The following is a 23,916-nucleotide window of genomic DNA, read 5'->3' on the forward strand; positions in this document are numbered from 1 at the left end:
TTAACAAAACTCCTGGAGAGGACTCCTGACCGTGCCTCTGAGTCAAGCAAGCCTCCATTTGAGCCAGGAACTGAGATCCTCATAAAAACTTGGGGATCTGGGGGCCCATCCCTCGAGCCCCTCTTGGAAGGCCCTTACCAGGTTATTTTTTCTTCTCCCACAACTGTCAAAGTGCCAGGAATTGATTCGCAGGTACATCACAGTGGAGGTAAGAGGTGGCACCCTGACCAAAACTAAGTGACATCTTTTTATGTCTTTACTTTCTATGCTCTGACTTCGTACTTTTCAGACGGGCCTGATAACCTATGTGAGCTTACTTCTGCTGACTCCAGACATCCTGAGTCTGCCGTTTGATCCTCAAGACAATGCCTTCCTGTTCCGGGCTCACTCCTACGCTGCATTCCACAATCGGTCTAACTGCTGGGTCTGTGGAGCACTCCCCTCTTCATCAGTGGAAGGCTTCCCGTGGTGGACTTTTCCACTTCAAGAAAAAGATGTTCTCCAAGTCTGTGAACACCTTCGACAGCAATCACATGCGATGCCTCTTATTTGTCTGATGACATCTATCAACCCTAAAATGGACTGGTACCACACGTTGCACATAAACTATGGACATAATGTGAGTTTTAATTTTGATTTTCACTTGTTTTAATGACTATGTTGCCTTGCATCTGTAACTGTATAACTGGATTTGTTTCTAGCCGCATGAAAGCTTTTAAGTTACAAATGGTTGTTCAAACTCCTGCTACTGCTGGAACTTCCTCCAGCTACTATTTGGGGCCTCTGGATCAGATATCCTCAATATGAGGGTTAAGAGAATATGTTGCCTCGCCAATTTAGGGACAACGCCCCTTCTCAGCTCCGGAACACTTATGGAATATAAACAATGCCTCTTTTCCCTAGACAACGTAATTCTCCTAAAAGAAAAGCTGGGAATGAGAGGGTAACAGGCAGGAAGGCCAGGGGTCTCCAACGGAGGAAATAGCCTGCAAGTGTCAGACATTTTAATCTCACTTAAGCGGCAGGAGGAAACAAACTAGGGATATTTTTTCCGTATCTATACAAATTTAAAAGAAAGTTTCTCTTAAAATTCTGTGTTGCCATAGTGACACCTGGTTTCACCTGAAGTTAACCAATGCCTTTTTCTTATGGAAATGTTTATCTTAAGCTATGCTAATGTCCTATGCATTTACCCCAAACTCTGTCTTCAACTCGGTTCCACCTTTTGGCTCAGAACCTTCTTGCTAAACCAGTACGTTATACTCAGATATTGTTCCTCTGACCTATGTAAATGAAAGTATTTGTATGGTGATCTGCCCTTCTTCAACATTCAAGTTAATCATTTTATGGCCCAAGGTGAATCATTTGGTGCCAAGATTATCCCAAAATGCATCTTATGGGTGAGGGGCCTGGTGCCATTCTGAGTTTGAAGACATTCCTTTCTTTCATTAACAGACTGCTGGTGACTGTATAACATCCAGCTGAAGACTAGCAGCGGGGTACTCTTTCTGCCCCCTTTTGATGCCAATGTCAAAAGCTTTCTCTATCTCCTTTATACTTTAATAAAACTTTATTACACAAAAGCTCTGAGGGATCAAGCCTCGTCTCTGTCCCCGGATTGAATTCTTCTCCTCCAGGGGCCAAGAATCCCGGCGTCGTGATTCAACATCACCCTTTCACTATCTCAGCTCTTCTCTGAGAAGCTATTCTCAAGTCTCTTCAAAATAATCAGACCTTTGGAAAACTTAGGCTTCCTAAGCAATGCAGTTTCACACACCCAACTTGTCTTGTTTCCTTACTAAAGAGCTATCAGATACAGGAGTAAAGTACCCCCTTTACCCCAGTGAAGACCCACACTGAGGACTCCCTTGAGGCAGCAGCACTGGCTTGCTCTTTACTGGCCTGTGTCCACCAGCTGAAGTGGTGAATCTGGCCAGTCTGTCCTATTAGGTCATGTTAGAGGAAATGGCTCAACAAATCTGAAATCACTCAGGTGGTCAGTTAGAGAGGTGATCACAGAGTGGTCGTTCACTGATGCTGACATTCAGAAGCTGGATGCTATGTTGCAAAATGACACTTTTACTAAATAGTTTGAGGAAGAGTAAACTGTAGGAGGGTTATTTATTGAGCAATGACATCTAATACTATGTAACATATAATCCTTAGGATCTTATATAATGAAGCTGTAAAATCAGTTTTGTGTGTTAACACCAACCGGTCTTTTGTGTCAGACTGTTTCTAGATGTGTCTGTGTGGGTGTCGTTTCCAGATGAGATTAGAATTAGATCGTCTAAGTTTTGTTATTGTTGTTGTGGTTGGTTTTGTGTTGTGTGTTTATGTGTGTGTAATTTGTTTTCTGGGAAGCCTACTGGGTTACAATAAAGTGAAAAGTCAGCAGACTTTTGAGAGGGTAACAGGCAGGAAGGCCAGGGATCTCGAAACGGAGGAAATAGGCTGCAAGTGTCAGACATTGTTTACGTCTCCCTTAAGAGGCAGGAGGAAACACACTACACGTGTCAGAATGTTTTCCTTCTCTATACAAAGTTAAAAGAAGGTTTCTCTTAAAAATCTGTTTTGCCATGTTGACACCTTTTTCCACCTGAACTTAACTTTTCTCAAACGTTGCATTTTTCTTATGAAAATGTTTTTCATAAACTATGTTAATGAAACTATGTATTTGCTTTGGAATTTGCCTTTCTTCAGACTTCCCTGGTAAAAGCATCTGCCTACAATGTGGGAGGCCAGGGTTCGATCCCTGGGTCAGGAAGATCCCCTGGAGAAGGAAATGGCACCCCACTGCAGTACTCTTGCCTGGAAAATCCCATGGACGGAGAAGCCCTGGTAGGCTGCAGTCCGTGGACTCCCAACGAGTCGGACACGACTGAACGACTTGAATTTCACTTTTCACTTTCACGCATCTGAGAAGGAAATGACAACCCACTCCAGTGTTCTTGCCTGGAGAATCCCAGGGACAGGGGAGCCTGGTGGGCTGCCGTCTAGACACAACTGAAGCGACTTAGCAGCAGCAGCAGCAGGGCTGTGCTAGATGTTCATCGCCTCATGGGCTTTCTCTGTTTGCAACAAGCGGGGTCTGCTCTAGTTGCGATATGCGAGCTTCTCACTGCAGTGGCCTCTCCTTGCAGAGCACTCGCTGTAAGGTTAGTTGCTTCACGGCATGTGGGATCTTCTTGAATCAGGGACGGAACTCATGTCTCCTGTATTCGCTGGGGGATTCTTTACCACTGAGCTATCAGAGAAGTGTTCCTCATTTTTTAGTATCATATTTCTGTTTCTTCTTCTACTTGTATCATTCTTAGATTTCTTTCTGTGAGTTTACAAATTCTCTCTTTCTATGGTTTGCTCTATTTTCAATGTTTCCTAGTGAATTCTTTACCCCGTTGAGTGTGTGTGTGTGGCGTGTGTGTGTTCTTCAGCTCCGGAATTTGTTTGGCTTTTCCTTAGGTTCAGCCTTTTTGGTAAAGCATTCCTCTGTTCTGTAATTTTATTTCCGAGCTCATTCAACTGCTTTTCTTAGGTTTCTTATCTCTTCGAGTTTCTTCAAGATCTATTCTGAATTCTCTATCAGTTAGATCAACACATTCTGTTACTTTAAGTTTGGTCTCTGAAGAATTGTCATTTTCTCTCTGTTGAATAGTTTACTGTCCTGCTTCACACTGAAGAATTGTTCTCTGTGCCTGTGAAATTAAATGACAGATTTTGAGACAGCCTTTTCCTTTGTTTTCCAGTAGGTGGCGACAAGATTTTGAGCTCTCTTATCTGCTTTGCCTCTGGTTGTATTTGAGAAGTGGCAATTTCCAGCCTCCACCATCTCTGTAGGGCTTCCCAGGTGGCGCTAGTGGTAAAGAACCCGTCTGCCAGTCCAGTAGAGAGGTAAGAGATGCAGGTTCGATCCCTGGGTTGGTAAGATCCTCTGGAAGAGGGCATGGCAATCCACTCCAGGGTTCCTCCCTGGATAATCTCATGGACAGAGGAGCCTGGCATGGGGTTGCAAAGAGTTAGACATGACCGAGGGATATTCACTTTCTTATGCCACCAAGGTCATTGTTGCCTTGTTTCTGCTAGATTTGCTGTTATCACCAAGATGATGAACTCTTTCATTGAATCCAGGATCCCTTGAGACATAGGCTCTGCTATTGGTGGGGGGTGGGGGTGGGGGCAAGTGGATCAAGCAGATCTTCTCAGTATTTAAATTCCAAATATTCAATTTTTTAAATATGAAACTGAAAGTCGCTCAGTTGTGTCCAACTCTTTGTGACCCCATGGACTGTAGCCTGCCAGGCTCCTCTGTCCATGGGACTCTCCAGGCAAGAATACCGGAGTGGATTGCCATGCCCTCCTCCAGAGGATCTTCCCCACCCAGAGTTCAAGCCTGCATCTATTACATCTCTCGTGGATTGGCAGGAGGGTTCTTTACCACTAGCACCACCTGGGAAGCCCTATGTTTTTATATATAGTAGTCCATTTAAAGTTATTACAAACAACAAGTAGATTTGCCCATGGTATACAATATATTTTTGTACCTTATTTATTTTATACATAGTAGTTTGTATCTCTTAATCCTATATAAATACCTCATTCCTCGCTGCTTCCCAGTCACCAGTTGTAACCACCGGATTGGTCTCTATATCTGTGATTTCTGTCTCTTTTTTATATAACTTTGTTTTATTTTTTAGATTCCACATATAAGTGATAACAAATTTGTCTTTCATTATCTGACTTATTTCAATAAGCATGGGAAATAGATGGGGAAACAGTGTCAGACTTTATTGTTTTGGGTTCCAAAATCACTAGAGATGGTGACTGCAGCCATGAAATTAAAAGACGCTTACTCCTTGGAAGAAAAGTTATGACCAACCTAGATAGCATGTTGAAAAGCAGAGACATTATTTTGCCGACTAAGGTCCGTCTAGTCAAGGCTATGGTTTTTCCAGTGGTCATGTATGGATGTGAGAGTTGGACTGTGAAGAAGGCTGAGCAACAAAGTATTGATACTTTTGAACTGTGGTGTTGGAGAAGACTCTTGAGAGTCCCTTGGACTGCAAGGGGATCCAACCCAGTCCATTCTAAAGATCAGCCCTGGGATTTCTTTGGAAGGAATGATGCTAAAGCTGAAACTCCAGTTCTTTGGCCACCTCATGTGAAGAGTTGACTCATTGGGAAAGTTTTTGATGCTAGGTGGGATTGGGCGCAGGAGGAGAAGGGGAGGACAGAGGATCAGATGGCTGGATGGTATCACTGACTCGATGGACGTGAATCTGAGTGAACTCCGGGAGTTGGTGATGGGCAGGGAGGCCTGGCGTGCTGCGATCCATGGGGTCGCAGAGAGTCAGACACGACGGAGCAACTGAATTGAACTGAACTGAATGCACTTTAGGTCCAGGTATGTTGTAAATGGCAGAATTTCACTTTATTTTATAGGTAAGTAATATTCCATTGTGTATGAAAAGTGAAAGTGAAAGTCGCTCAGTCCTTTCCCACTGTTTGAGACCCCATGGACTATCCAGTGCATGGAATTCTCCAGGTCAGAATACTGGAGTGGGTAGCCTCTCCCTTCTCCAGGGAATCTTCCCAACCCAGGGAGCAAACCCAGGTCTCTCACATTTCAGGCAGATTGTTTACCAGAGGAGCCAAGGGAAGCCCAAGCATACAGGGGGTGGTAGCCTATTCCTTCTCCAGCAGATCTTCCCGACCTAGGAATCAAATGGGGGGCCCTGCACTGCAGGCAGATTCTTTACCAGCTAAGCTGCCAGGGAAGCCCCAAAATGATGATGCGCACTACGAGCCAGCCAGGAGTCGAACCTGGACTCTTCTGATCCATAGTCAGACTTGTATTGTGTATATACACCACAACTTCATTCATCTGTTTGGACACTTAGGCTGCTTCCCTATCTTGTTCATAATAAATAATACCGCTGTGAACTTTGGGGTGCATATATCTTTTTGAATTAATATTTTCATTTTCTTCAGACACATACCCAGGAGTGGAATTGCTGAATCATATGGTATTTTTACTCTTAGCTTTTTGAAGAGCCTCTGTACTGTTCCTATAGGGCCTCCACCAATTAAAAATTTCATCAATACTGTACCAGTGTTCCCTGTTTTTCCTTCCTCCTCACCAACATTTGGTATTTGTGCTATTAATTTTCTCTTTGTCTTTGTGGTGTTTTTGACAATAGTCATTTTGACAGATGTTAGGTGATATTTCTTTGTAGGTTTGATTTTCATCAAACCTGATGATTAGCAATGTTAAGAAAATTTTCATGTGCCTCTTAGAAATCTATGTCTTCTTTAGAAGAATGTCTGTTTTTAAGAATCAGTACTAAGATATTGATTGTGCCTACAAACACACACACACACACACACTCACAGAAACACTGGCAAAGTCCTCCTTGATTACCCTTCTCTCATCAAGTTCTTCCCAAAATGAGAAAGTTGAGAATTCCTGAGAACAAACAAGAATAAAAGCAATGATAGCTTAAACAATCCATTTTATTTCTTTAGAAAGAAAAAATGAACTATGATTTGGTTGGAGGAAGACTGGGGAAAAAATTCCAAAAGACATGGGGATTCGCTCAGTCCCTGCAAGAAGATTCATTTCAGAAATAATTCTTTCTCTAATCTCACTAAAGGAAGATAGCAGACTTTTCTCTTCCTTCTTGTGAACTTTCACCTCAATGCAAAAGTCTGACCAGGGCTCAGAAACATTTATCTACACCACTGTTAAGAGATCCCAGGACTACAGTTTTGAGTATTAATGTATCACTGTGAATGTAATCACTGTGAATTTTTTAAAACTGGACAAACAGACCACAGGTTTCCCTGTTGGCTCAGACAGAGAAGAATCGGCCTACAATGCAGAAGACCTGGGTTCGATCCCTGAGTCAAGAAGATCCCCTGGAGAAGCGCATGGCTACCCACTCCAGTGTTCTTGCCTGAAGTATTCCATGGTCAGAGGAGCCTGGCAGGCTATAGTCCATGGGGTCGCAAAGAGTTACACATAACTGAGGGATTTGCACTTTCAAACAGACCACAAAGTGAAATTCAACTTAAGTGAAATAGAATTACTATAGAAAATGTTTAAAATGTGAGATAATGTGGCTATCCAAAAACATTTATTTAGCAGTTAGGTAAGATTGAGAACTTTCCACAGTTTATTCTGATCCACACAGTCAAAGGCTTTGGCATAGTCAATACAGCAGATGTTTTTCTGGAACTCTCTTTTTCCATGATCCAGAGGATATTGGCAATTTGATCTCTGGTGCCTCTGCCTTTTCTAAGTCCGACTTAAACATCTGAGAGTTCACAGTTCACGTATTGCTGAAGCCTGGTTTGGAGAATTTTGAGCATTACTTTACTAGCGTGTGAGATGAGTGCAATTGTGAGGTAGATGGAGCATTCTTTGGCATTGCCTTTCTTTGGGATTGGAATGAAAACTGACCTTTTCTGTCCTATGGCCACTGCTGAGTTTTCCAAATGTGTTGGCATATTGAGTGCCACACTTTCACAGCATCATCTTTCAGGATTTGAAACAGCTCAACTGGAATTCCATCACCTCCACTAGCTTTGTTTGTAGTGATGCTTTCTAAGGCCCACTTGACTTCACATTCCTGGATGTCTGGCTGTAGGTGAGTGATCACACCATCGTGATTATCTGGGTCGTGAAGATCTTTTTTGTAGAGATCTGCTGTGTATTCTTGCCACCTCTTCTTAATATTTCTGTCCTTTATCGAGCTCATCTTTGCATGAAATGTTCTCTTGCTGCTGCTGCTAAGTTGCTTCAGTCGTGTCTGACTCTGCGACCCCATAGACGGCAGCCCACCATGCTCCGCCATCCCTGGGATTCTGCAGGCAAGAACACTCGAGTGGGTTGCCATTTCCTTCTCCAATGCATGAAAGTGAAAACTGAAAGTGAAGTCACTGAGTCGTGTCCAACTCTCAGCGACCCCATGGACTGCAGCACACTAGGCTCCTCCGTACGTGGGATTTTCCAGGCAAGAGTACTGGAGTGGGGTGTCATTGCCTTCTCTGAAATGTTCTCTTGGTATCTCTAATTTTCTTGAAGAGATCTCTCGTCTTTCCCATTCTGTTCTTTTCCTCTATCTCTTTTCATTGATCGCTGAGGAAGGCTTTCTTATTTCTCCTTGCTATTCTTTGGACTCTACATTCAGATGCTTATATCTTTCCTTTTCTCCTTTGCTTTTCACTTCTCTTCTTTTCACAGCTATTTGTAAGGCCTCCCCAGACAGCCATTTCCCTTTTTTTCATTTCTTTTCCATGGGGATGATCTTGATCCCTGTCTCCTGTACAATGTCACGAACCTCGTTCCATAGTTCATCATGAACTCTATCTATCAGATCTAGTCCCTTAAATCTATTTCTCACTCCCACTGTAACATCATAAGGGATTTGATTTAGGCCATAACTGAATGGTCTAGTGGTTTTCCCTACTTTCTTCAATTTAAGTCCGAATTTGGCTTTAAGGAGTTTATGATCTGAGCTGTATATTGTCGCCGTGCTTATTTAAATTCTATGCAGAGTACATCATGAGAAACGCTGGGCTGGAAGAAGCACAAGCTGGAATCAAGATTGCCGGGAGAAATATCAAGAACCTCAGATATGCAGATGACCCGAACCTTATGGCAGAAAGTGAAGAGGAACTCAAAAGCCTCTTGATGAAAGTGAAAGTGGAGAGTCAAAAAGTTGGCTTAAAGCTCAACATTCAGAAAATGAAGATCATGGCATCTGGTCCCATCATTTCATGGGAAATAGATGGGGAAACAGTGGAAACAGTGTCAGACTTTATTTTTTGGGGTTCCAAAATCACTGTAGATGGTGACTTCAGCCATGAAATCAAAAGACGCTTACTCCTTGAAAGAAAAGTTATGACCAACCTAGATAGCATATTCATAAGCAGAGACATTACTTTGCCAACAAAAGTCCATCTTGTCAAGGCTATGGTTTTTCCAGTGGTCATGTATAGATGTGAGAGTTGGACTGTGAAGAAATCTGAGTGCCAGAGAATTGATGTTTTTGAACTATGGTGTTGGAGAAGACTTTTGAGAGTCCCTTGGACTGCAAGGAGATCCAACCACATTCTAAAGGAGATCAGTCCTGGGTGTTCTTTGAAAGGACTGATGCTAAAGCTGAAACTCCAGTACTTTGGCCACCTCATGCGAAGAGTTGACTCATTGGAAAAGGCTTTGAAGCTGGGAGGGATTGGGAGCAGGAGGAGAAGGGGACGACAGAGGATGAGATGGCTGGATGGCCTCAGCGACTCGATGGAGGTGAGTTTGAGTGAACTCCGGGGGTTGGTGATGGACAGGGAGGCCTCAATTGCAATTCATGGGGTCGCAATTAGTTGGACACAACTGAGCAACTGAACTGAACTGAACTGAAGATTGAGAAAAAAATTGCAATTCTTCAATCAATTTATTTAGTTTCTTAAAACAAAGAAATACTGTGGAAAATAAAGTAACATGTATTTTGAAATAATTTATTTCAATCAAAGTGAGAAGGAAACAAAAAGGAATCGACATTTATACTGGGCTACCCCTATGGGCTAGAAATTATAGAAGTTATTGCAAATGTTGTATTGTTTAATTGTCACAATATTAATCAGGTGATTTTTCAAATCAGATACTGAACTCCATAGAATTTCATTTACTTGATAAGAGCTATTATGTAGAACATAAGAATTATAATAAAATTCTCTGATCACACAAACATACACTCACACACTTCTCTATGGCAGGAAGAGCTAGAGTAGTCTTGACAGCAGCACAAAGGAATCTAGGATCTGAAAAATGAGCCTTCAGTGAAGAGAACCATAGTATTCCTGAAGGAACAAATCTGTTTAATGAGACACTGGTATAGGTTATATTGTTTAGTAATTAATAGATAAAATATTTATTATTGAGACAGTTATATGCTTTACACTTAGTTGCATTTATTTTTTCACAATGATCTTGTGTATGGTACAATTTAATAACAAGATTATTTTAAGAAAATAAACATCACTTAAATATGCTATTCAAGTTTACACTTCTAATATGTAGAGACAGGGCTTGAACTTAGACCCCCTGAACACAAAACTATCATTCTTAGTACATATCGTTTATGATATTTTTTCCTCAACTTCTTAATGAATATGGGCATCATGGATAAACTGAGACACAGCTCAGCATTCACTCTTTAGTGAAGGACTCCTATACTAAGTCTAATATACATTATTGAAAAGCTTTCTTTCATTTTCTCAGTCAGTGGCAGAGTAAATGAGATTGTAAAGTTTGGCAAAGGTGTTACATCAATACTGCTCTTTATGGGGCATCCATCATTTTACCATGGAGTACGGAAAATTAATTAAGATTTTCTAACACATACATGATATTGGGGAAAATATGACACAAGGGAAATTGTTCACCCTCCTAATGAATGAAGGATATTCAAATGGAAAAAAAAGAGAGGCAGCAAGGAAAACGGGTAAGAATGTTGCAGATAAGCACAGGTGTGTTAGATGCACCTACAGTAAGAGACACTATAGACTGAGTGTGAATGTAAGAAGACTCAACAGCTTGGTGAGCACACAGTCATGGGGGCATCACAGTTCATAGGATTGAAATATGGAACTATTTTCTGAGGAAAGGAACATGAAGAGAATTTATAAATGGGAAACCCATGGTTGGTGACATTGAGAAATAAGACAGTGCGAGCCTCATAGTCTAGGAAAACCCCAACACGATGGGGAGAAACACCCAGGGAGAGGGTTAAAATCCCAGGACCTAAGAAGGAAGACTCAAAGGCATTATATACAGAATCCTGTTTTAACCCTATGACCCAAAAGCCATTTTCAGGTTGATATCTTGAATAAACTTTTCGACAATTTCTATTTCCATAATTTTCACAGTCATATAGGAACTTCAAGATACCTTTACATTGTTCACCACATATCCCCAAGATCCAGGCACGTTTCTTTGATACATTTACCTCCCAGTAATGTCTTCCTGATGTGATAACTGGGGAGCCCAGGACACCAAAATCTTCATAATTATCATTTGAATATGCATTACAGTGTTGTAAACTGGATGCATATCTTACTTGTCTTTGATCCGGAGAAATGACATTGGCACTCTTGGGAGAATTCAGGGTCACCTGAACTGTTGAAAAATATAGGGTTGGGTTAGGGTAATGATGTAGTTTTCTTGTGATATTTTGAAAGGGATCTTTATAAAGACTTGACTGGAAAAGTAATATGTTTGCATGTGTTGGGAGGGAAAACATGGCTTAAAACATGAGACCTACTAGAAAATGAAAAATTATAAAAGATGATGAGAACAGGGTATCTTGATTATACAGTGATGTCTCCTTACCCCAGTAGCGTTGCATATCTGTCAGCTCTGAAATGATAAAAAAAAAATCCACAATATTAAATATAAGCAATAAAAAAATTAAAAAAAATAATAAATATAAGCAATAGAATCAGCCCTGAAATCTATTTTCTTCCAGATGAGGGGAATGGCTATGATGACGTAGTGAACTGGCGAAAGACAGGATGAACCAAGCCCTCAGTCACCACCCATAAATATGACCACATCATTAGCACAGAGTGTCTGGCTTTGCTGTCTCCATCCACACATAGAAACTGGAGCCTCCTACCCATTTTCCCTCCATCAAAGAAGCCCTCCTACACCCACTTGGGTAGCATTCCTCACCATTAAACACACGCAGTATCTCTCTCAGATCAGGAGCTCGAAACACTCTCCTCTGTTCCTTGGGGAAAGTTTTTGGCTCTTTCAGAGCCACGGTTTCACTCCTAGGGAAGACAAAGTTGGTGCTCACAAATGTGATTTTTTTTCCCTCTAAACCACTGGCTTGCTATATGTTCACCCTGTTGATGGGCTTGAATTGTCTTTCCTGGATGCCTTGGGAAAGAAGAGAGTGGATGCCTGATCTTGGAGCAAGAAAGAACGTGTTCATGTCTACCTTCCCAGCTACCCTCTGTGTGACTTGAATCGTCTTAAAATGTCAGAAGGGGAGTTTCTTCCTTCTATAATGAAATCATTAACCCACGACACTCTACCTCCTAGGGATCATATGAAATTATTTGAAACAATGGATTTAATAAAGCAAAACATTGGTATCTAAAAAAAGTAATTTGTGGAACATTCCCTGCACAGATATGTGTTTCCAGGAAGGAGTCAGAAAGTGAGGTTGCCGAATCTGGCTCCTGGGTATTTGAGACATACCAGGTAGGAGAACAGTCTCTAGAGCCCCAAGATCTTCAAAGACTGCTGTCCAATAGAGAGGCTCTCAGAATACCCTGAGATTTCATAATCACTAGGAATAATTACAAACTCTTGGAGAAAAAGACATGAATAATAAACAAAGTAGTCTGACTTTCATGTGTTTGCAAAGATCTTGATGCTGCCATGTAGCATCAGACACAATGATGTTACCTTCCTGTTCTGGATTCTAAAGTATGTGACCAAGATTGATCAATAGTTTGCTCCAGGGCCAAAATATTCCTTGAGATTCAAATCTGTTTTTGGAAACCTAAGCCGAAAAACATACAAGGACTTTGTCTCTTCTGGGAGCAGAAATTAAAATATAAAGGAGTTGTCTCAAATTCTAGTGGTTTGGCGGGAAAAGAAGACTCAACCTTCACATGACAAGTCAAGCATCTATTAAATATGGGAACCTGAGTTGCATATTGACACACAGTGTGAATTAAATTTATGAAGTCATGTGGAGCTGATACTGTAATGCCTTGTTCTTAATACTGGTACTGACCCAAACTCTGCAACTTCCCACAATCAATATTCTCTAATATAGAATCCAGTCCATTATCAATGTTTATAAAACAATCTTGCTCTGATGTATGAATAGAAATTTAAAATAAGACTGTCCTCCATTTATGTACCTTGAGCATTGTTTTATCCTAATTGGCTATCAGATAACTGTAAGGGATTTATTTTATTTTCACAGCATCAATGGACTATCTCTGGTTTCAAACACATACCTTTTCAGGATAACATTCACATCCTAGTGAGAAAAGAGAAAACATGAGTCAAAAAGTAATAAGTCTCCCCACTTCCCAAGCTTATTCACATCCCCATCAGCCATCGATTGTGGGAATAAAAATGGTCTCAATGTGAGAGCCAAAAAGTAGAGACAAGAGTGAAGCCAGTCATTCCAGAAGACACATGCGATGTTGTCAGATTTCCCAAAAGGTAAAAGGCTTTGACCCTTGTAGAAGCATGAAGGAGACTTCCAGTATCTGGAGATGAGACATATTTATGGGAAAAACAAAAAGCTTGTAAGTTTGGTGACCCATGAGATGATCTGAATAATTCATAGTTCTTCCATTTATTCAACAAAAGTGCACAGTGACGTATCATTAGTTGCCAAGCATTAAACCAGGCTTTGGAGAATCAAAGATGAATTCATAATCCTAATATTCCTCAAGCTATTCATACTGCACTTGCTGAGAGTAGAAGCAAACAAATGTATGATTGTAGGTGGTTTTTTCATCTCTCTCATCTCATTTGATACACTATAAGTGATCTCACACTCTCTTAAATCCAGCATACACACAAGTACAGTTGATTTCTAATGCCTTAGTTTTACTCAGCTTTGTCTCTTAAATGCTTGTTAATATATTTGGTTAAACATAAGCCACAGGAATCAGTAACTTAGGATATCTAATATGTAACTTACTATTCATCAACCAGATTGTCTCCTCTCTTGTACTCCATTTATATAATGTTGCCAATATGCATTCAGTCACCGTCCAAAAACTAGAGCATTTATCTGTACTGTAGTATATTCTGAGTCTTCTTAGTCCATGAGTTAACAGTTTTTAGCCATGTAATCTTCTTAATCATCACATATATTATTAGTTTATTAGTTAGAATAGATATGCACCATTTTATCTGATCTCTTTTTCATGAAGCTTTATTTCCATCATGTCAACAAAAACAAGAGCAACCAGTGGTTTTTGATAAAAATTCTCTGTGTTAAAGCTCTTGTGTGTGTATCACAAATATCAAGTAAAATTAGAATAAGTAGAGAGAAAATAAATGATGGTGGGGACGGGGGCCAATTGCAAATTTATTCAAAGTCTTTCTTAAGCTCAAACCTCCTTCAGAAGCTGGCTTGTGTCTTTCACCAATTCTATTCATTCCACCTCTACTGACTTTACTCTCAGTTTAAAGAGAAGATGAATCTCCTGATATAAACTCCAGAAGAGAACTTTCCCTTCCAGTGTAACCAAAAGTTCAGAAGCCTGCAGTGATTAGTTTACATAGAATCAGGTGTCCATAGTAAAATCATCATTGTGTTGTTGCTGGAAAGAAGTGAAGCAATGTTACAGGAAGGTTCTGTATTTACTGAAAATAAGTTAGTTTTAGTGTGAAGTAGATCATGGTAGGATAGGAAACACTGTAATCACTAGAGCAACCACAGGGTGGAATTTTTTTTTTTAAATACAGTTAGAAAATAGGAAAGCTTCAAATTTTATACCAGGAATATTTGTTTAACACAAAAGAAGCTAGTTAGGAAGAAAGAGAAGAATGAAAACTACAGCAGCCAAATAGAAAGCAAGTAGTGAAGTTTAAATACAGCTATATCAGTATCTGTATAAAGCTATCATCTTAATATCCCAATTAAAAAGTTAGAGATTGTTGGATGGGATAACAAGGAATAATTAGTGATTGTCACTTGTAAGGGATGTATTTTAGATGTAAAGATACAAATAGGCAAAAGTAAAAAGAGAAAAACTATGGGTCATGCAAGCCCTAATGATTTCAAGTTTTTATATTATTATTAGAAAAAAATTGACTTTAAAACAATAAAAATTATGAACGAATGAGAGGATAAGTTTATAATGATAAGAGGTTTAGTACCTCAAAAAGATAAACTAACTATACATGTGCATACACCTAACAATAGAGCTTTAAAACTCACCAAGCAAAATTAAAAGGAAAAATGCAGAATTGAACAATAGCTGTTGCAGATTTCAACTCACTCTCAATAAGAAGAGAACAGTTTATATGGAAGCCCCCCAGTTTTAGAAGACATGGACAATACAATCTACCAACTTGACCTGATATCTATGGACCATTTCACCCAATGAATGGAGAATATACAATGTTTTCATATGTACATTTTTCCTGACATACGATATCTGAGGCCATGAAGAATTATCAGTGAATTGAAAAGTTTAAAGGAATAAAATATATATTCTCTGATTACAATTGAATTAAATATGAAATCTACAGAAGTAAAATTCAAAACTCACCAAGTATTACTAATTAACAACACACCTTCAAATATCTACGTTTTAACAAAAAGAAATTGCATAGGAAATAGGAAAATAAGTTTATGTGAATAAAAACAAACACTAAATCAAAATGAATGGAAAAAAACTAACACTGCTGCTTATCTCATTAAGATGTTCTCAAATCAGTGATCTACTAGGAGAGAAAAGTTGTTAAAAAACAGTGCACACATGCACACATTATACATGCACACATGCACACGCAAAAGTGTACAAAGACACAAAGAAAACAATAAAGATGAGAGCAGAAATAAATGTGTAAGAAACTTTACAAAATACACAAAATCAATGAATCAATGGTTTTGAAAAAAAATAATATAATTAACAAAAATAACTAAAAGGAGTAAGGAAAAAAATGAAAGAGCAAAATCTGGAATACAAAAAGCGACTTTGCTCTGAGTACTATAGACATTTAAGGTACAATAAGCAATTGTTATAACTAACTTTATGTTTACACACCAGGCAACTTAGGATAGACAACTTCCTACAAAAATATACAATAAAGGACTAACATGTTGCAAAAATCTAAATAATCTTCATACGAGCAAAAAAGAAAGAAAAAATATGTATATTTTAAACTTTTCCAATAAGAAAAACCCAGAGTGAAATGGCGATGCTGGTAAATTATATTGAGTATTTAAAGATAAATAACAGTTCTTCATAAACTGTCTTAAAAAACAGAAAAAAGGTAGAGAATCTCAGCACACTGAGGAAAAAAAGCTTCTTGGAAGCTGAAGTGACTTTGTCTGTGATAATCTGAATCATGAAAAGGTTCTTGATAAATGTTCAGCACTGGGCTACAGAAAACAAGGCCTTACGGAAAATCACTGAACACAATAATCTTCTCTAGACAAAGAAGTGTTTGCAATGAGCTTGATGACAATAAAAATAGAGCTTCCCTTGTTATTCCTACATTGAATAATTCAGGTATTCTTACAACCTCTGAAATAGATGCAGAGAAGGTATATTGCAGAGTCGAAGCAGCCTCTGCGAGGGCATCAGAAGGATCACAGGAACATATTTCTCTCCTGCCTCAGATGCTGGAGTTCCTTTCCGAGTCTTACCTGCAGCAGCTCCATTGTTGATCCCTGCAAACGGCGCTCCACATCTGAGATGTGACTGCTCACCAACAGCTTCTCTTGGACCAGATCATTCTCAGATTCTGCCAGCTCTTTGAGAATAACTCCCAACTCATCCTTCAGTTTTCTCAGTTCCTTCGCCTCCTCACTGTCCAGGATTTGTCTTAGTTGTGTAAACTCTCCCTGGACACTTGCTATCTCAGTTTGTATTTGAGTCTTAGGGAATGAGAAAAAGACAGAGAGAGGTACTTGGACCATTGGCCTGGGACTGGGAGCCAGAAAAATAACTATTCTGCTTGGGAAGTTCCCACAAGGAGTGAACGTCTCTCAGTCATGTCTGACTCTTTGCAACCCCATGGACTGTATAGTCCATGGAATTCTCTAGGCCAGAATATTGGACTAGATAGCTTTTCCCTTCTCCAGGGGATCTTCCCAACCTAGGGATTGAACCCAGGTCTCCCGCATTGCAGGTGGATTCTTTACCAGCTGAGCTATAAGGGAAACCCAGGAATACTGGAGTGGGTAGCCTGTCCCTTCTCCAGGGGACCTTCCCAACCCAGGAACTGAACTGGGGTCTCTTGCATTGCAGGCGGTTTCTTCACCAATTGAACTATCAGGGAAGCCCACAAGGAAGTGAAATAGAAAGAGGAAAGCAATACTTGGGGTAGCTGACTTTGTTTATATTTTTTTCCTCTACACCATATTTCAAAATAATGGTCCCAAGTCTGCACTGTTGAGGACACCTCAGAGCCAAATGGGATCTCTGGGTGTGGGCAGCTTTCACACATCTGTCCAGGATGCTCATGCCTCCCTCCATTACTCCTGACCCTCTCCCACCACCCTCTCCCCAAAAGTAGAACACTGAGGACAGAACCAGGAGCCATTGTCAGATATCTCCCTGAGAAGATAAGGGATAAGAATGGAATATAAACTTCCCTAGCCATCCTCATCAGAGAGACCCTCTCTATAGATACTCCCCCTCCAGTATTTGTGTTTATTTGTGATATGGTCACTTTTTAATACCACACTCATTATGGGAAGGCTGAAGAAAAGGATGAGCTGAATGACTGAACTGTCATGGTACAAAGAAAAAGGCAGCTCCTTGTGACCAGCCCAAGGTCCTGCATAGATACCTGTCTAACTTCCTCACGAAGCATCTCCTCATACCTTCCAAGTAGACATCTCTTCTCTGACTTTAATTTCCAACTCCTCAGCTTCCTGTTTTTTCCCCTTCAGCCTCTGCAGACATGATTGGAGCATTTTCTGTGAGAAAAGAATCACACCATTGTCAAGATAGGGGCTTTCTCAGCATCACTATAGTGGAAAAATAAGGCTGATTTTCAAAGAGAATAGACTTTACAGAAAATGTGAAAGTGACTAGAATCTGTGACTTGGAAGAAGACCTTGATGTTGAATGTGTTCTTTGAGACTCAGAAGACTGGTTCTCTTTGTTTTGAAAGAAGCTAGATTCTGTAAGAAAGAAAAATTACACCTCAACCCACCCAATGTCCTAGTTACCTATCATATTTAAAAGGGTAATGAGACCTTCTCTTGGCCCCAGATGTCCACACACTAGCACAAGGCACATGAATATCTACTTCTGCCTTAAAGTCCATTTGTTTGCTTATACTTGGGTGGAATGCACAGAAATTTTCTTCACATGTCAGAAGGTAGGCATGGAAAGAAAAGAAATCACAGGCCTCAAGTTCCTGGTAGCCAGGTAATTAAAGTCCAATGCAAACTAGAGATTTCCTTCAAGTACCATCTCCTGCTCTGTTTTTTTCTCCATTCTGGTCTCTTACCTGGTACTGTGGTGCAATCTCCTCCATGAGGAAGGTGTTGTGACCTCGGTGCTCCTGAGATCGCTCGCAAAGCCAACAAATGACCTTCCCATCCTGCTCACAGAAGAGCTGGAGTTTCTCTCCATGGTGAGCACAGAGATTTCTCTCTTGTTCCACCTCTGGGCTCACCTTAACCTCTCGGAGCCTCTGCACTATATTGGCCACATGCCTGTTAGGCCGCAGGTCCCCAGGCTCAAAACTAACTCTGCATACAGGGCAGCTTTTGTGCCCCTCTTGGCCAACTATGGATTCCTCGTTGTTTGCAGTGATACAGGCTTGACAGAAGGTGTGGCCACAGTCAAGGCTCAGGGGTTCTGTCAGAAGCTCCAGACAAATGGGGCAGGTCACTTCCTCTTGTATGTTCATCAGGATTCCTGAAGCCATGGCAGTGGCTCACCTGCTCCTCACTGTCTAGATTTCTGACAGTTCTCTCGTTCACAGATCCTTGAATGATTGGAAAGGTGACAAGTGTAGAGTAAGACAAGTAGAAGCAAAATGACACTAGTTATCCAGAAATCAAGGGTAACCCAAGAACAAATATGGAAGGAGAAAAAATAAAAAAATAAAAGATTAAAAAGTAAAAAAGGAGCTTCTTGACCTGGTAAAATGATTCTTTTTATAATAATTCTAAACATTTTATTTCCAGTTCATGTCACATGACAAATTTCATCTATCCTCATCTATGCGTTGATTGTTATTTTTCTTTACCAAAACACAAACTAGTGAGCTTTTCTTACTGAGATCTGTGAGTGACCCACCATCTATCCTGCTTTTTCTCCTCCATGCTAAAAGCACATCCTCAATGTAAAAAGCCCTAAACCAGGTAAGTATTTGGGCTTTTATACCTGCTCTTGTCTCGTCATGGTGTATCAGTATTACTCACTCTTTTTTTTTTTTTATTGAGGTGTGGTTGATTCAGAGTGTTGTGTTAGTATTAAGGGTACAGCAAAGTGATTTTATTTATATGTATAGATATATATATATGCTCAGTTACTTTAGTTGTGTCCAACTCTGTGTGACCCCATAGACAGCAGCCCACCAGGCTCCTCCGTCCCTGGGATATACCAGGCAAGAACACTGGAGTGGGTTGCCATTTCTTTCTCCAATGCATGAAAGTGAAAAGTGAAAATGAAGTCACTCAGTCGTGTCCGACTCTTAGCGACCCCATGGACTGCAGCCCACCAGGCTCCTCCGTCCATGGGATTTGCCAGGCAAGAGTACTGGAGTGGGGTGCCATCACATTCTCTGATATATATATATTCTGTGCTGTGCTTGCTTAGTTGCTCAGTTGTGTCGAAGTCTGCGACCACATGTGACTGTAGCCTGCTAGGCTCCTTTGTCCATGGGGATTCTCCAAGCAAGCATACTGGAGTGGGTTGCCATGACCTTCTCCAGAGAATCTTCCCAACCCAGGAATTGAACCTGGGTCTCCTGCATTGCAGGTGGATTCTTTACCACCTGAACTACCAGGGAAGCCTATATAAATATAGGCTTCTGGGTTCAGTCCCTGGGTTGGGAAGATCCTCTGGAGTAGGACATGGCAACCCATGCCATTATTCTTGTCTGGAGAATCCCATAGACAGAGAAAGTTGGAGGGCTATAGTCCAAAGGTTCTCAAAGAGTCAGACACAACTCAGATGACTAAGGGTGCACACACATACACGTGCATGTCTCTGTGTGTGTGTGTGTGTGTGTGTGTGTGTGTGTGTGTGTATGTGTGTGTGTAGGGCTTTCCAGGTGGCACAGTGGTAAAGAACCTGCCTGCCAGTGCAGGAGATATGGGTTTGATCTCTGGGTCAGGAACATTTCTGGGGTAGGAAATGGCAGCCCACTCCAGCATTCTTGCCTAGAAAATCCCATGGTCAGAAGATCCTGACAGGATAGTCCATGGAGTCTGAAAGAGTCGGACACAATTGAGAGGCTGGGCGTGCATGATATGTATATGTGTATATATATATATATATACACACACACAGATATATATATACAGATATATGTGTATATATTCTTTCTCATATTCTTTTCCCATTAAAATTTATTATAAGACATTGAGTATACTTACCTGTGCTATATAGAGAACCCTTGTTTACCCATTTTAAGTGTAGTAGATTGTATATGTTAATACCAAACTCCTAATTTGTTTCCGTTACCCATTCACTTTGGTAACCATAAGCTTGTTTACGATGTCTATGAGTCTATTTCTGTTTTGTAAATCAATTTATTTGTATCTTTTTTTTTAAGATTCCAAATATAGGTGATATCACAATATTTCTCTTTCTCTTTCTGTCTTACTTCACTGGATATAATAATCTCTAGGTCCATCCATGTTGCTGCAAATGACAGTATTTCATCCTTTTTATGACTAGTATTCCATTGTATGTATTCTTTATTTATCTGTTGATGGACATGTAGGTTGCTTCCATGGCTTGGCTATTGTAAATAGTGCTACAATGAGTACCGGGGTGGTGCATGCATCTTTCTGAATTAGAATTTAATGTGGATATATGTCTAGGAGTGGGATTATAGGATAATACAGTAACGCTATTTTATTTGTTTTAAAATCCTCCCTAATTTTTCCCATAGTGGCTGCAAAACTTTACCCTCCCACCAAGAGTCTAGAAGGATTCCTTTTCCTCTACACCCTCCCCAGCATTTACTATGGTAGCCTTTTAAATGATGGCCATTCTGACTGGAGTATGACTCTCTCATGCTTCAGGTCACTCTCTCTTTACATGTTCTTTTATCACATAGACCCTTCTGATGACTTATTCTACGGTAACTCTTACCACCATGTGTTGAATATTTACAATGATTTCCCTTATTATTGTGCCATAATATATGACAATAGTTTTGTGTAGATAGTAAAAAAAATTCCTTTATCAGATGTGAAAATAAAGATAGTGACCTACAGAAATCATATATCATCAATACACAGAATGGGAATTCAGGGTCCTCCTTGACAGGTCTCTCAACCCAGTGAGTTAGTCAAAGACAAACAGAGGTGACTTCATGGACCCAATTAAACCAAGGCACTGAGGCTGTAGAAGTAAGGAGACCTAGACCAGCTAAGAGGTCTTGGGTAGTCTCAAGTGTGTAAATATTGATTTCATTTTGGTCCAGAAATGTACCAACCAAGGACATTGATAGGAGATTAATAACATGAAAGTATGAGGATGGTGAGGTGTGAGATGGTGCAAATAGATTCATCGGATCACATGAGTCAGATACATAAAAAAATAGAAACACAGATGAAATTAACGTTGCTTTTGAGAAAAAAATTCTCAAAATATTAGGCAAGATCATTCAACTAATTATTATTGCCAAAAAAATTGTGTATTGTCAATTGGACTAGTATCCATACATAGAAAGTGGAAATAGAGTGTTTAAACTAAAATGAATGGGCTTGCTAGTCACTTGGAAAGTAAGAGCAAATTAAAATTCAGTTATATATATACACACACACACACACACACACACACACACACACACACACACACATATATATATATATATATGCATACATACATATCCCAGGCTTCCCTAGTGTCTCAGATGGTTAAGAGTCTATGATCAATGCAGGAGACCCAGTTTCAATCCCTGGGCCAGGAAGATCCCCTGGAGAAGAGAATGGCAGCCCACTCCAGTATTCTTGCCTGAAAAATTCCATGGTCAGAGAAGCTAGGCAGGTTACAGTCCATGGGGATGCAAAGAGTCAGACACAAGTGAGCAACTAACACTTGCATATATATATATATATAAAGAGATAGAGAAAACACTACTAGAGAGACATATGTGTTGTTCAGAAATCAAAGACTGGGGGGAAAGATGGAATTATCCAAAACTTCCAACTTAAAACACAAGGATTGAACTGAAAACTGAAGAAGATGAAGGAGACATTAAAAGAGAAAGAGAAAAAGTGTGTATTAGGTGAAGGAAATGATCTGTTTCTGGAAGACATATCATCTTGTATGAGTTTTAACAGGCCAATGTGGCTGTACACAGAAGACTGCTAGTCTTGTATTATAAGAGGCTACAGTGACATTAAATATGACACTTCCCAAATTATGTAACATTTGGGGACCCATTTCTGAGAGTCAGGAGAAGTTATCAATGATTTCCCATCAGAGAAGAGTAAGGGCATGAGCAGCTGTGCCTTGGGGTGTGAGATGTTGGATGGACCCAGTGTGGAATTGGGAAGATCAGGTAGGATGCAGGCTCAGCTGCTCAGGGGAGAGATGGTGATAGCTTGAGGGACAAGATGATGAAGGAAATTCTGAGCAGCAGGTGAGAGTGAGAGATGAGAGGAGGTCAAAGGACAGAACTGGGAGCTGAATGAGATATGTGGGAAAAAGCATTAATATCAGTCCTGGACATTTTCCTCCTGTAAAGATCATATTGCCCTTTTTTATTCCTAAGGTTTTTTTTTTGTTGTTGTTGTTGTTGCTGCTGTTTTTGTTGCATGTGCTTTGTGTTTCTGGGAAACCTATTGGATTACAACAAAGTGGAAAGTCAGCAGCCTTTCATGACCACATTGTTGACAGCAAGACTAGCCTGATGTATGAAATGCATTTGGGCTAGAAAGACTTTGCATGGAATTTAAATGATGATTGGTGAAGATACACAAGGGAATTGTGAGTCTTCTGTCAAATATGTCTGTTTTAGGTCCCTAGAAGTTGTGCTCATGGTCATTTACAATGGGTTCAGATCTTTACAGAACTAAAGTTATCTCACCTGTGGTGGGTTCACATCCATCCATCTAGTATGGTTCCTTACAAAGCTGAGATGACAGGGATAATGTCCCTCCTGTACGGAACATCTCTGAGAGCTCAACTAAAGCAGCTGTGCCCAAAGCTATGTCTCCTGTCCTGTAACTCGCAGCTAAGCTTAGCCCACCTGGCAGTTTATATCCTGTGAGGTTGTATGGGTAGGATTGGTGATTCAGATTAGAAACCACTGCTTGCGGTCAGTCGGTGGGGGTGTCGCAGAGTGGCAGCCCAGTGATGCTCATTCCTCAGCCTGGACTCACTGTGGCCAAAGTCTAAACTCAGAGGGTCTATCAGAGGTTCCAGGCACAGGGGACTATGAAGCAACAAACAAGAAAGGGAAGTTCTCAAATGATAATCCTGTCTTAATGGTTGCCAAAGTTTGATGACAAAAGAAAGATCTCCAGTGTGAGATAGCTAATGAGTCTCTGTTCACCCGGAACAAGGCGATGAAAGCTATACAGCCTGCACAGAGTTAAATTGAGAGTTACTGAAACTCTCCAGCTGTGCCATGTTCATCCTACATGAAGGATCCTGATAAAGATGAGGCTGAATCAAAAAGTCTACGAACCATAAATGCTGGAGAGGGTGTAAAAGGGAACCCTCTTACATGGTTGGTGGCAATGCAAACTAGTATAACCACTATGGAGAACAGTGTGGAGATTCCTTAAAAAACTGGAAATAGAACTGCCATACGAACCAGCAATCCCACTGCTGGGCATACACACCACGGAAACCAGAATTGAAAGAAACACATGTACCCCAGTGTTCACTGCAGCACTGTTTACAATAGCTAGGACATGGAAGCAACCTAGAAGTCCATTGGCAGACAAATGGATAAGGAAGTTGTGATACAATTACATAATGGAATATTACTCA

The 23,916-nt window shown here is 40.4% G+C and overlaps 1 protein-coding gene across 3 annotated transcripts; it reads right to left on the minus strand.

Moving 5' to 3' along the window:
* Positions 1-9,905: 9,905 nt before the first annotated feature.
* Positions 9,906-18,679, minus strand: LOC138092970 (tripartite motif-containing protein 5-like). Of its 3 annotated transcripts, XM_068989043.1 has the most exons (7): positions 18,236-18,679; positions 17,601-17,696; positions 16,419-16,649; positions 13,036-13,058; positions 11,729-11,829; positions 11,387-11,413; positions 9,906-11,173 (listed from the first exon to the last, which is right to left on the minus strand). In XM_068989043.1, the coding sequence occupies exons 1-7, from the start codon at positions 18,656-18,658 to the stop codon at positions 10,584-10,586; spliced, it is 1,491 nt and encodes a 496-aa protein (XP_068845144.1). In that variant the 5' UTR covers positions 18,659-18,679; the 3' UTR covers positions 9,906-10,583. The 3 variants fall into 3 exon arrangements, with proteins under 3 accessions (XP_068845144.1, XP_068845145.1, XP_068845146.1); XM_068989044.1 differs by lacking the exon at positions 11,387-11,413; XM_068989045.1 differs by lacking the exons at positions 9,906-11,173; positions 11,387-11,413; positions 11,729-11,829; positions 13,036-13,058 and adding an exon at positions 13,119-13,293.
* Between the last annotated feature and the right edge of the window lie 5,237 nt (positions 18,680-23,916).

Source organism: Capricornis sumatraensis, chromosome 16 (assembly GCF_032405125.1).
Source record: "Capricornis sumatraensis isolate serow.1 chromosome 16, serow.2, whole genome shotgun sequence".
NCBI lineage: Eukaryota > Metazoa > Chordata > Mammalia > Artiodactyla > Bovidae > Capricornis > Capricornis sumatraensis.